This window comes from Poromitra crassiceps (genome assembly GCF_964638095.1).
Source record: "Poromitra crassiceps genome assembly, chromosome: 9".
In the NCBI taxonomy this organism is placed as follows: Eukaryota; Metazoa; Chordata; class Actinopteri; order Beryciformes; family Melamphaidae; genus Poromitra; species Poromitra crassiceps.
In genome coordinates, this window is record NC_139630.1 from 29,925,518 (window position 1) to 29,938,185 (window position 12,668).

Consider the following 12,668-nt stretch of genomic DNA (forward strand, 5'->3'; position numbering starts at 1 on the left):
GACTATGAGTGTGCAAAGTGCAACGTGGGCATGAGTGTGCACTGTGCATGTGCAGTATGGATTCAACATTCAGGAGGGTCATTATAGGAGGGTGGGAGGGGAGGGGGGGTGGCAGAGAGGGAGGGGTAGGGAGAGGAGGGCCCTCCTCTCTCGGCATGTCCAGGAGTTATTGTATATTGTTATTGCGGTGGGCACGAAAGACCTCCTGTAACGGTCCTTGCTGCAGGGGAGCTGACGGAGCCTCTGACTGAAACCGCTCCGTTGTCCAGCCAGCAGGTCGTGTAGGGGGTGTGTCGTGTCATCCATGATTTTGAGTATTTTTTGTAGCATCCTTCCCTCCACAACCACCTCCAGGGGTTCCAGAGTGGTCCCCAGCACAGAGCCTGCTCTCCTAAAAAGTTTGTTCAGTTTGTTCGAGTCGCCGGCTCTGATGCAGTTGCCCCAGCAGGTGGCTGCGAAGAGAATTGCACTTGCTACCACAGACTGGTAAAAGATATGCAACATCTTGTTGCATACGTTGAAGGATCTGAGCCTCCTCAGGAAATAGAGTCTACTCTGCCCCTTCTTGTAGACGACTTCGGTATTGCATCTCCAGTCCAGTTTTTTGTCCAGGTGAACGCCCAGGTATTTGTAGCTGTCCACACTCACCACCTCCTCACCCCCGATGGAAATAGGGTTCGGCTCTGTGCTGGTCCTCCTGAAGTCCACAACCATCTCCCTGGTTTTGGACACGTTAAGGAGGAGGTGGTTTTCTCCGCACCAGTCCACAAAGTGGCCCACCAGTTCCCTGTACTCTGCCTCCTCTCCATCCCTGACACACCCCACAACTACAGAGTCATCTGAATATTTCTGCAGATGACAGGATACTGAGTTGTATTGGAAGTCAGAGGTGTATAGGGTGAAGAGGAAAGGTGAGAAAACAGTCCCCTGCGGTGCTCCTGTGCTGCTGACCACCCGGTCGGACACACATCCCCTCAGTCGCACAAACTGTGGTCTGTCCGTCAGGTAGTCAATAATCCAGGAGGTTGTGGAGGCGTCCACCTGCATCCTTTGAAGCTTCTCACGCAGTCGTGCAGGCTGGATGGTGTTGAAAGCACTGGAGAAATCAAAGAACATCATCCTCACAGTGCTGCATGCTGTGTTAAGGTGAGAGTGGACTCGCTGGAGCAGGTAGATGATGGCGTCGTCGACTCCAACCCAGGGGCGGTACGCGAACTGCAGTGGGTCTAGGTAGGAGTTCACCTGGGGTCTGAGATGAGCCAGCATCAGTCTCTCCAGGACCTTCATGATGTGTGATGTCAAGGCCACCGGTCGAAAGTCATTTAGGGCAGATGGAGAGGGCTTCTTAGGAACCGGAACAAGGCAGGAGGTCTTCCACAGCACCGGAACCTTCTCTAGGCTCAGGCTGATGTTGAACAGGTGCTGTAGGACCCCACATAGCTGTCCTGCGCAGGTCTTCAGTACTCTGGGGCAGATACCATCATTTACTCTATTAATTTACTGTATATTAAATGGTAAATGGTAAATGGCCTGCATTTATATAGCACTTTTATCCAAAGCGCTTTACAATCAGTAGATAGTCTACATTCACCCATTCATACACCGATGGCGGCAGGCTGCCACGCAGGGTGCCTACACACCATCGGGAGCAAGGAGGGTTAAGTGTCTTGCCCAAGGACACAGCGACAGCAGCTGGGAGGGAGCTCTACCGCTCTACCTCCTGAGCTAAAGCCGCCCCTGGAGATATATTATTCTCTTTAACTTCATCATGCACCTTTTGGACTGTAAAATGAGCTAAAGCCGCCCCTGGAGATATATTATTCTCTTTAACTTCATCATGCACCTTTTGGACTGTAAATTCATATTTATCACTCAGCTCCTTCTAATGTAACTCCTGTGTATATTATATTGGACTGCACTTAGATTTTCTTGTTTTTATCTTTCTATATTGTTTGTCTTCTGACCATTGATGTGACCTCTATACTGCATACTTACACTAAGTCAAATTCCTCATAGTAATCTGATTACCTATGTGGCAATAAAAGTGATTCTGATTCTGAAGTGTCTACAGTATATATAAATAAGACTCATACAGATATTACAGAGTATATCATTCTGTCTTCTTTTGTAAATAGAAAAAGACAAATAATATATGTGTCAATGGTGAACTTTAAAAAATGCCACAGGTACACTGTTCTGAAAGCCTTTATTAGTCCATGGCTATAGAAAAGTAAAAAACTGCAACAGCAACAGCATACAAGGTGCTTGAACTTCAATGGAACCGTGTGCCTGGGACATTTTTTAACTTCGCCATTGACACTTTATTATTCATCTTTTTCTATTTACTAAAGGAGACAACATTTTCCTCTGTAGTATTTGATCCAGCCCAGCCCACTCCTACCCATTTCCTGTCTACACTAATTAACCTATAGACCCACGCAGCACTCCTATATCCTGACTCGGATACATTATAATGTATATTGTACAGTTATTTACCGTTCAATGTAAACAAGACTGTTATTAACAGTTATTGCACAGTAAATGTATTTCAAAGTGTGTGTGTGTGTGTGTATGTGGTGTGTGGTGTGTGTGTGTGTGTGTGTGTGTGTGTGTGTGTGTGTGTGTGTGTGTGTGTGTGTGTGTGTGTGTGTGTGTGTGTGTGTGTGGTGACTGAAAACGAAACTAAAGACAACAAACAAGAAAAGGCTGTAAAGGCAGCATAATAATACAGCAAAGAAAACTAGAATAGCAATATGAGTCTAGCATGTTATTAAATATAACAATCACAAGCTATACTCCAGCTTTCCAGAACATATCAAGTGAAATGAATGAATGAAAACAAAACCACCAGACACCATTATGAAGGTGTGCACAAAAACAACAGAGCGACATAGTGAGACAGGAAAACATGAGAAAATACAGTAGACTATAGATCACACTCGCAGTCGTGTGTGTGTGTGTGTGTGTGTGTGTGTGTGTGTGTGTGTGTGTGTGTGTGTGTGTGTGTGGAGAAGACAATTCTTTGTATACACTTGTGTGCTAAACATGTTTACATGTCTGCTTATATCAATTATAATATACAGTATTAATATGTCTCCTGTGTTTACAAGCACATATGCATGCAGTGTCTGCTTCTATACACTGTACTGTACTGCAACCTTCTTCCAAAAGATTTGGATCTCTAATATTTGCCCTACTTTGGATCCAAATAAAAGTATTTAAATGTGTGAGTGAGTGTGCAGTGACATTAACTGAAAATGAAACTAAAGACAAACAACAAACAAGCCAACAAGAACAGGCTGTAAAACCAGCAGCAGCAATCATTCTCACCAAGGACTCTCACACACCCAACTGCCACACAGACACACACAGACAGACAGACAGACAGACAGACAGACAGACAGACAGACAGACAGACAGACAGACAGACAGACAGACATTTCTATTGTTATGACTTGTTATTTCTCTTTGTGTTTCTGTCTGGTTTATTCCCTCTGTTTTACCTCCTGGTCTGTGAACCATTCTGAAAAAACTTTGAAAAGAGTTATGAATAAAGTTATTCTTATTGTGTTATTATGTGAGTGTAATAAAGTGCAGAGTAAACTCTTCTCCTCCATCATCACTTCATTTCTCAGCAATTCCCGACTGTGTTTACCTGGAAACTGATGATGCAAGTGTCAGCTGTAATGTGATTGGTGGAGCTGTGTTTAAGATAACACTCTTCCTTGTGTTTGCTTCAGTTTGCAGCAGTCAGTGTGAAGTGAACACGGTCCTGTTGTGTTGTGAAGATGAAGAGCTCACAGACCCTCCTCTTCCTCTCATGTCTCCTTGGTGTCACAGCAGACAGTAAGTAGACACATTCAGTCACTTTACACATCCAAGATTTCATGTTGATGTGAAAATCTTTTGAGTTGAGCTCCAGAGAGAGATTTAGTGTCACTGAGATATTTAAAGTTTTCTGCTTTACTTTGGAGGAGAGAGGGTACTCTTATTAGTTATTCAATGGTTTTAAATATATAACAATAAACAGACAAACTCTATATCAACCTGACTGGATAACATTTGGCAGCAGGATGTGAAACATAAGTTCAGTCTGTGATTCTGGATGTGAAGAATTTTACGTGTTTTTCATCTTGTTTCCTCTCAGCTGTACATGAGGATATTGCCATCCTTGGCTGTTCAGACACTGATGGAGAGGACATGTATGGACTGGATGGTGAAGAGGTGTGGTACGCAGACTTCATCAACAAGAAAGGGGTGGAGCCTCAGCCCAAGTTTGTAAATCACATAACCTACCCAGGAGGTTATGAACAAGCTGTGGTTAATCAGGTGGTCTGCAGAGGAAACCTGAAAATACATCAACGAGCATTCAAGAACCTTCCTCTGCAGCTCGGTAAGGAAAGATGATAAAGTTTGATTTAATACTGTTCAACAATTTAAATACAGATAAGGAATGACTGCAGCCAGGTGTTTTACATTAATGTAATACATATACAATACTTTGACCATATTGTAATGTAAGATTCTTTCCCATAAGTATATTTATTGAGTTTTGTTCTTTTTCAAACTAAAACAATAACAAAAACAAATTGCTCAGTACAACATTGGTCTACACAATCAGTCAATCACACAGTCACACAATCACAATCAATGACAGTTAGACATATATCAAGAATAAACCATTTCCTTACATAAAAAATCAGTCAATGAGCAAGATACCAAGTTACAAAATAAATTAGTAAAGAAATGGAGGGGGGGAGTTACACATTTGGTTATTCAAGGAGAATACTTGAAAGTGTTGAGGCCACCGTGGAATTGGAGAAGTTAAGATATGATGGTGACCATATTTTTGTAAACTGTACTTTAGAAGAGTGAAGTAGACAGGTCAGTTATTCAAGAGTAAAGCATTCTATAACTATCTTGTGCCAGTTTGTTTTAGTGGGAGGCTTGTCGTTTATCGATGACAGCATTTTTTCCCCCCTTGCTGCATAATGCCAAGATGGCATACAGTCGTCTGCTAGAACTAGTAACAACAAGTATATCTTGACTCGGATGACCCAAGAGTAAAGAGAGAGGGTTCAAATCCAAAGCCACACAAAATATTTTCCCATGTCATGTAAAATATCCGCCCAGTATGCTTGGATTTTAGCACAGGACCAAACACAATGAGTGTAGGTCCCTACTGAGATCTTACATTTTAGGCACAGAGGTGAAAGCTTTGGGTTCATTTTGTGTCTTCTGTTAGGAGAAATTAGCAAACGGTGCAGAAATTTGAACTGCAGCAGTCTAGCAGGGTTACACACTGATATCTAAACCATTCATCCTCATCAATATTGAAACCAAGTTCATTTTTCCATGGCTGTTCGATATCTTTAACATTTAACATTATAGAAACGGGTTATAGATGTTTTAGTTGGATGTAGGAGAAGTAACCGCTCCACCTCTGATGCAGTAGCATTGGTATATTGAACATAGTTTTTTGGGTTATTATGAAATCTCGAACCTTGAGGTATCTGAAAAGCTGATGTACTGTAGCCTATGTGGAGATTGTATTTTTCTTGGAGTTGTTCAAAAGGCAATAAGGACGCATCCTTAAATAAATCAGACATTGGGCCCTATCGTCGCAAAAGCGGTTATTGTGCGTGCAATGACTTTGCGCTAAGAGCTTTGAAAAGCACCTCTTAAGTGCAAAAATACCCCGCTGCGCTGGAGTGCACCATAATCTCCGCGCTGCAGAGGAATTCCTTTTGGATAAGTCATTACGCACGAACATGCAACGCCAGGACATCAAATTCTGCTGCTAAAATTGGGTAACCAGCAGATTATTCAGTGAGGCAATCAACCATAATTCACTGAGAAAATTCTATCACATCACAAAGAGGGGTTAATGCAAAATTAATTGAGGAAACTTGGACATTGTAGCCTACTTGCAATGCATAACCCGGAGGGTCGTTGGGGCACCAGACGATCTGTCGACAAGCTCTCTCCATCTCTCTCTGTCCTCGGCACGGCAGCTCTCACTGTTTCGCTGAGTTTTAACTGAGTCCACTCTAAATCCTCCCATCTTTTCTTTTGTACCCCCCCCCCCCCCCCCCCCCCCCCCACACACACACACACACACGTTATTTCCAGTCAACAAAAGATGCCGAATTGCATCAAATCATAGATGTTTTTAACGGGTATAAGATGTGATGATGTTGTGCGATAGGGATAATATATACAGTCAATGGAGATAGGCCTATCCAAATTACGCATGGGGAGAATTACAGCGTATATTGCATGGCTCGTGCAAACTGTGTTACAGGGACTGTGAGACGGAATCTGATTGGTTTGATTGATGTAATGCACAGGCATTGCCAGGGAACACCTGTTAATTCTGCTGGTTAACAACGCCCAAATACCATTTGCGCATAAATGACTTGGCACGCCTCCAATTTGCGCTTGCACCCGTTGTTGGGCTGAGTTACTTATCCCCGCCGAGAATTGCATCTCCACCATATTTCCGAGCTGTTTTAACTTTAAAAACAGGGAGGTCACGTCTACCTAGACAATTATATAATTTTTAACAGTTACGTTTCTGTATAAATCATTGCATACGTGAGGTGGGGATGCGTTTGGCGGTGGCCGGGCTGGGGTGCAAAACTCGGCATAACACCTGGACACTTGTAGGCTACATGGTGGACTGCTATCATCCCGGCAGGGACGAGAGGCAGGCGTTAAGGCATGCAAACAGGTGCACAAGCGCAAAAAGCGGATAGCGCCTGTACCAAGATAGGGTCCATTGTCCATTGTCAAATTTTGTAAAAAAAAATTAATACTTTTGAGAGATGAGAACCTGTATGAAATGATTGTTTTGGTAGTGTTTAATGTTACTGTGAAAAATATATTAAGTGCTCGTGAAAAATAAAAGCCCTTCTTTTAAATGACATAACTGAGGAATACAATATATTTAGGCCTAATGCTACTGAGAGATAGAAAGTGGTATTGATATGAATTGAACAGGTGTTTACATGGTGTACATTGTGTTGTTGTGCAGATGCTCCTCACAGCTCCATCTACACCAAAGATGATGTGGAGCTCGGAGTGGAGAACCACCTCATCTGCCATGTGAGCGGGTTCTTCCCCGCTCCCGTCAAGGTCTACTGGACCAGGAACGATCAGAACGTGACCGAAGGAACCAGCCTCAACACCCCTTACCCCAACAAAGACTTAACCTTCAACCAGGTCTCCATGCTGAGGTTCATCCCCCAGCTTGGAGACACCTACAGCTGTACTGTGGAGCACCAAGCCTTGAGCCGGCCGCGGACCCGATTCTGGGGTGACGCACCTTTATCTGTTAGCTTACACCAATCAGAACTACAGTTAGCTAACACCAACCAGAACTACCGTTAGCTAACACCAACCAGAACTACATTTAGCTAACACCAACCAAAACTACACTTAGCTAACACCAACCAGCACTAGAGTTAGCTAACACCAACCAAAACTACAGTTAGCTAACACCAACAAAAACTACAGTTAGCTAGCACCAACAAAAAATACTGTTAGCTAACACCAACCAAAACTACAATTAGCTAACACCAACCAAAAGTGGCCTACAGCTAACCAGCCAAACAAAACTTTATGTGTTCCTGTGTGTGTGTTCATGTGTGTTGATGCGTTTGGTTCCTCCTCAGATGTGGAGCAGGAGCAGCCGGGGATCGGACCTGCAGTGTTTTGTGGACTGGGTCTGACCGTGGCTGTGCTGGGTGTGGCCACAGGAACCTTTTTCCTCATCAAAGGAAACGAATGCAACTGATCAGTTATGATGATGTGAGGCGGGCTGAAGGAGCTGCAGCGGTTAATACACTGCTTTCTGTCCTACTGCTTTAAACTGCTTCTCTCTGCTGTGTGGATCTGTCCTGATTAAATAAATTAAACCTTCTATCTGTATATTCTTTTAAGTAATGAATATTTACATTGTCACTGTTTAACATTACAATAATAGCTTTCTATTGTGGCATTTGGCTGGGGAAGAGAGTTAGTGAACAGTCAATCAATGCATTTATTATGCATACTTTTGTTACACGTATATAGCATTCACGGCTGCCTGAATGATGCTCAGATTATGGAAAAGTACAGCCTTTCCAAATAAAAAAAAAAGCATAGAATTCATGTTAGAAATAATATCATGAACACGTCTAGCTAGAGTCAATGATAAAGGTGATGATTTTAAGAGGGCATGGGACCGCCTTTTTGCACATGGCATGGATGGGACACTGTGATGTGGTTACTGTATACTGCTATAGGCTAATTGCTTCTTTTTCGCTTCTTTTTTTAAATATATATTATTATCGCAAATATGTTCATATATCATAGGCCTTGGAGTGTGTTACAAGTGGAAGTAAATACTGTATGTGTGTAGCATACTGTAACGCTGAAATAAAGGACAAAATAACAGCCACAGCTGCATGAATGGGAGTGAAGGATGTGACTTGTTTGGTTCTGCAATAATAAACAGATGTACGGTGAGAAAATGTCCATATTATAATTTAGAGTAACAGACATGTTGTGATGCTGTGTGTGTAAGTGAATGAAGGGGCTTAACATGTAACAGACATGACGACGACGACGACAACAACAACAACAACAATAATAGTGGAGGTCAGTTGAGATATGATAGGTGTTAATAGAGAAGACTGATGCTATAAACTGTTATTGATGAATTAACTAATAATATGAATAGGGAGTATACGTGCACAAGTTCTGACTGTCACTGCATTTCATGGCTTCAGTTTGGGGGGGTGTTCATATAATTTGTGTTGTGAATTTAAAATTGTGTGCTTTGTGAATTTAACGTTGTGAGCTTTGTGTAATTATAACAGTGTGTGCTTTTGCATTTTTTTGCACAATGTTTTTTACATCTGCATGTTTGTAGTTTCTACTTTACTTTACTTTACTTTACTTTATTGTTTATTTGGACAGGACAATGCACATTAAAAGACAGTTATACACGTACAGAATCATCCATAGGGGATAACGGTAAAGGTGCCGGGATTAGCCGAAGCTAATTTTCACCCGCAGTCCTCGGGACATAAACAACTAAAAACTACAAGATAAATACAGAAAACAGGAATAAAAAAGCAATATAATAAAAATGCACAAGGGATAAAAATACATACACAAGGGATAACAATACATACACGGAACAAAAGCAATACACACAAACAGATAAGATAATAAAATGATAAAATTCTAATGTGCCTTTTTAAATATTGTACGCTGGTGTGCAGATGCTTGGGCGTGCAGTTTGGGCTGATGTGTCACAAAGTTAATCCCTTCAAATGGCTGTTTTTAAAATGATGTTGTGGCAACCATGTGGTTTTAAGATGAAGAAATAAATGATGCCAGCGTCTTGCAGGGTCAACTTGACGCTCCGTTCCTGTCGTCTCTTCAATGTAGAATTTTCTGTGTGTGCATGTATGTCTGCTCCTTGACTGTGTCAGAGTGGAGTACTGCAGCCAATCTTGGAACCAAGGTTACTATAGTTAAAACTGGGTGTGGAGGATTTTTTTTCACTGAAATAAAATAGACTTCCAGGAAACTCTGATGATGAGATGTTTGCACTGATAAAAGCTGCAAATCTATCAGTGTGCTCCAGTCCCTCCTTTGTTTCCTGGAAGTTTGCTGTCCTCAAACTGAGAAGCACCTGGTTCAGCTGCATTTTGCTGGATGATGCATGGAGAACCCTTTTTCTTCTGAAGTAAAACTAACTGAAACGATATTAAGGGAGTATATATGACAAATGTTTATAAAAAAAAGGCAAATAATTGATTTTTCAGGTATATTGGTCTTTTTTTCAATTTTTATGTCCCTCCAACTAAAGAGCACCTTCAAGGTCTACTCCACACTGATATCCACCTGAGCACTTCTGTTTGCTGCCTGTTCTTCAAGCCTGCAGACAAAACTTTGATGACTTGGACTGGGACTCGGGCAATGGGGACTTGTCTCAGACTCTTCTTTGGCGACTTGGACTCAGAACACTGATGACTCGACTCGGACTTGAGACATAGTGACTCGACTACAACACTGGTACACAGACGCATGCGCCCAGTTTAGACCAACAATTCACAAGAGACAAAAATCTTGCAGGGAAAGTTGCAACGGTGTAAACTGGCCCGTCTCATCTCATGGCGTGGCCAGAAATTCTGCTTGTCAAGTCGCAGCAGCTGGTTGCAAGTAGTTACAAGTTGCAGCCAGTCTGGTCTTTGGTGTGAACTGGGCTTTAAGCTAGGGGCGGTTCTAGGCCTTTTTTGGGTGGGCTCTAGCCCACCCAAAAATAGTCTCAGCCCACCAAAAAAAAAAAAAAAAAAAAATCTCTCCAAATCCATGGTGGTCATTAGTAGCAGTTTCTGTTAAAATTATCTTTATTTATTATTTATTTTTGCTTTAAAACTATTTTTTAATTTTCTGCTTAAAGTTCATGAAAAAAAGTGGCATTCTTGTTTTTTCCCACAATAATTTCATAATACCATTTGTAATGCCACCGTTGTAGTGCTGTTGTTCAAGATTAAAGTACATTTTCTCAGATTTATTGGTGTCTTTCTAGTCTCAGTGTTTCCCATACACTGATGTATTTGTGGTGGTACACCCTACATATATTTTGACCCCCACAAATACTGCCACATATTCATTTCAACTAGTTGACGGCAAACTCCTGCTTTAGTGCTTACAGTATATTATTATCTTGTCGGAATATTATTCCAGCCAATAAGTTAGGAAGTTCCCTTTTGATTTAATTTTACTTTTGTTTTGCCTACAAAGCAAAATGTTACTTTACTTGAAACTCCCCTGAAGTGATTTTGGTATTATTTATGCAAGCATAATTCTACCATATAGTAACCTGTATGCAGAATATAAGTATATATAGGGAAACAATTATTTTTTCATCGCTGTAAAACCACAGAACGGTAAAGAAGATATTGATGTGTGTAGTTCTTCATAGATCTAGTCTCTTCATTTTGATCTCAAAGTGCGCCAGTTTGATCCATTTTTACTTGAAACTGTACAAAATTTTCTTGGGTGGGCTGAGCCCACCCAAAGCTCTGATGCTAAAACCGCCCAAGCCTTGGATATACTCCAGAGAGAACACGAACACGCACGGATAGCAGCAGCGGACATCATGGATGTGTAGTGGTAGTGGGAGGGAGGGAACGAGCGAGCGGGAGAGAGAGAGCTAAGTCAGTTTAGGTTGGATTTGACAGACACTCGATGTCTGTCCAATATCCAACCTAAAAGTAACTTCACGGCGGTGGAAAAATGCCTCTCTTCAGATTCAGCGTCTGTTTTGGTCTGTGAGTTGGTGACCCACCACCAACAGGTCCACAACCCACTTTGGGTCATGACCCATAGTTTGGGAAATGCCGCTTTAGGCCAATGTGTATGAGTATTACAGGGTGGATGTAGTTCTCCCATTATGCTCTCTGGCTCTGCCACCAGCAGCCTTTAGGCTGGACTGTCTGCCTGACAACAGGTGATGCTAGTCATGTGACCAGTGTGTAGCTCCTACATTGGTTTTTCTAGCAGGACTCAGTTGGAGTCTGTCAGAGTTTAGTGAACTCATCAGAGGAACATGGCTTCATCTGTTCTGCTCTTCTCCCTCCTCTTCATCAGTCTGTATGGAGCAGGTAGGATCAATACATCATCAATACCTGGAGCTGATCAATAACTAACTCGTAATACTCTTCCGTTTGAATGTTCATATTATATTATATCTGTGAAAGATTGGTTTTACTTTTGTCTTTGATCTCCAGATGGATTTATGGAATGTGTAGTGGAGCGTTGTGTGTTCAACTCCACTGAGCTGAAGGACATAGAGTACATTTACTCTGTGTATTACAACAAGATGGAGTTTGCCAGGTTCAGCAGCACTGTGGGGAAATTTGTCGGCTATGGTGAATTGGGCATGAAGCAAGCAGACGCCTGGAACAAGGATCCTGCAGAGCTGAGGAGGAGGAAGGTTCTGAAGGAGGCATACTGCAAACACAACATTGACAACTGGTACCCGAATACTCTGACTAAGACAGGTGAGCTGCTGCTCCTACATCCAACATCATCAAATACACCTCGATAATAATACACACATCACTGATTAAAGTAATACTACGGAGTCTGCATCTCTGTTTAAAATAATTACATTTGAAAGATAAATTCAAACCTTACAAACCTTGTCAGCGTTTAGTGTTTCTACTGTTTCAATTTGAGTTTAAGATTATTTTCATATCAAGTCTATTATGAAGTAGCCTACTTCTATGTGTATGTCTGCTGTCAACCTATTCTCTTAATGCGACATCTATATTTGCTTTCTTACATCACAATATGCTAAAAGTATTGTATATTTATCAGTTTATAGTTTCTCTATGGATCAGTCATTATCATTAAATGTAAAAATATATATATATATTCACCATATTGAAGTATGTTCATATATCTCTCTATGCATCTATGGAAATAATATTACTTAAATAACTATAAATCCTGAACCAGACTGAGCTCCGTGACACCATCTGGTGGCAAAACAGTGATGCTGCCTGAAACTAGTAGTACTATTACTGTTAGTACTGTTAATACTACTGCTAGACTGTCACAATAATCAATGAATTGACTTATGGTGATATACTGTAGGACAT

The 12,668-nt window shown here is 41.5% G+C and overlaps 2 protein-coding genes across 2 annotated transcripts in view; both read left to right on the forward strand.

The window, feature by feature from the left end:
* Positions 1-3,746: 3,746 nt before the first annotated feature.
* LOC310781988 (H-2 class II histocompatibility antigen, A-U alpha chain-like) lies at positions 3,747-9,296 on the forward strand. Its single transcript, XM_083642639.1, has 4 exons — positions 3,747-3,846; positions 4,148-4,393; positions 7,037-7,318; positions 7,677-9,296. Exons 1-4 carry the CDS (start codon positions 3,789-3,791, stop codon positions 7,796-7,798), a joined length of 708 nt encoding a protein of 235 aa, XP_083498765.1. The 5' UTR covers positions 3,747-3,788; the 3' UTR covers positions 7,799-9,296.
* Positions 9,297-11,583: 2,287 nt separating this feature from the next.
* The window catches only part of LOC310781984 (H-2 class II histocompatibility antigen, E-S beta chain-like), a 30,932-nt gene continuing 29,847 nt past the window's right edge, over positions 11,584-12,668 (forward strand). The window contains exons 1-2 of the mRNA XM_083642635.1: positions 11,584-11,666; positions 11,793-12,065. Of these exons, the coding sequence (XP_083498761.1) occupies positions 11,612-11,666; positions 11,793-12,065 (328 nt within the window). The 5' untranslated portion in view covers positions 11,584-11,611. The remainder of the gene's footprint in view (positions 11,667-11,792; positions 12,066-12,668) is intronic.